Below are 732 nucleotides of genomic sequence, written 5' to 3'. Positions count from 1 at the left end.
ACAGAAGGTTACTTCCTGTGAATGCCAGACGTCACCTGATCAACAACTTTTAGAAGGTTGGGTAGGTGTTAAGCAGTTGAATGCTTATTAGGCTAGATCAGTATTAAATCAATCTGGCGGCAGAGTACACATAAAACAGAAATACATTGTTTTCAAATCATTGTTTAACTTTTTATAACTCAACAATAGCCACCACTATTTAAAATGATGGCTCCCCCCCTTTGCACAGACATTTTAAGCTTTGCACAGAGATTTTAAGCTTCTGGGGATCCGTCTCCTCCCCCCTCCCCCTAGTTAATGAAAGCTTTGCACAGAGATTTTAAGCTTCTTCCTTCTTCCTTCCTTCTTGCATGCAAAGTGGTACAAAAATGGCTTGGTTCCTGCTGCCATAACTGAGTTGAACAAGCACTATTTGCACACACATGATGACGATTTAAAACCTATTTTTATCTTTGTTTTCTAGAGAATTAATATTGAAATGATTTTTATTTCACTTATTCATATTCATCTCTCTTTTGCTCTCTCTCTCTCTCTCCTGACTCCAATATTTCTTATCAGATTTTGAAGTACTTGCATCAGTTTTTTGGATGTTTTCATAGTAAAACTGTTCCTGCAGAACAAATCTTGGTAGATTTGGTTCATGTTCAGGCTACTTTATTTGTACCCAGCTATAGCTATACCTATAACCTATACTTCTCTGTTTCCTGCTGTAGGCTACGTCCTCTTCATGGT

At 37.6% G+C, this 732-nt stretch overlaps 1 protein-coding gene across 1 annotated transcript in view; it reads left to right on the top strand.

The window, feature by feature from the left end:
* The window catches only part of LOC116700829 (collagenase 3), a 7,767-nt gene that overhangs the window by 2,524 nt on the left and 4,511 nt on the right, over positions 1–732 (top strand). Inside the window, exon 5 of the mRNA XM_032534301.1 lies at positions 617–627. Within this exon, the coding sequence (XP_032390192.1) occupies positions 617–627 (11 nt within the window). The remainder of the gene's footprint in view (positions 1–616; positions 628–732) is intronic.

This window comes from Etheostoma spectabile, chromosome 13, assembly GCF_008692095.1.
Source record: "Etheostoma spectabile isolate EspeVRDwgs_2016 chromosome 13, UIUC_Espe_1.0, whole genome shotgun sequence".
In the NCBI taxonomy this organism is placed as follows: domain Eukaryota; kingdom Metazoa; phylum Chordata; class Actinopteri; order Perciformes; family Percidae; genus Etheostoma; species Etheostoma spectabile.
Note: the sequence above shows the minus strand (reverse complement) of the source record. Positions and strands in the feature narration are given on the sequence as shown.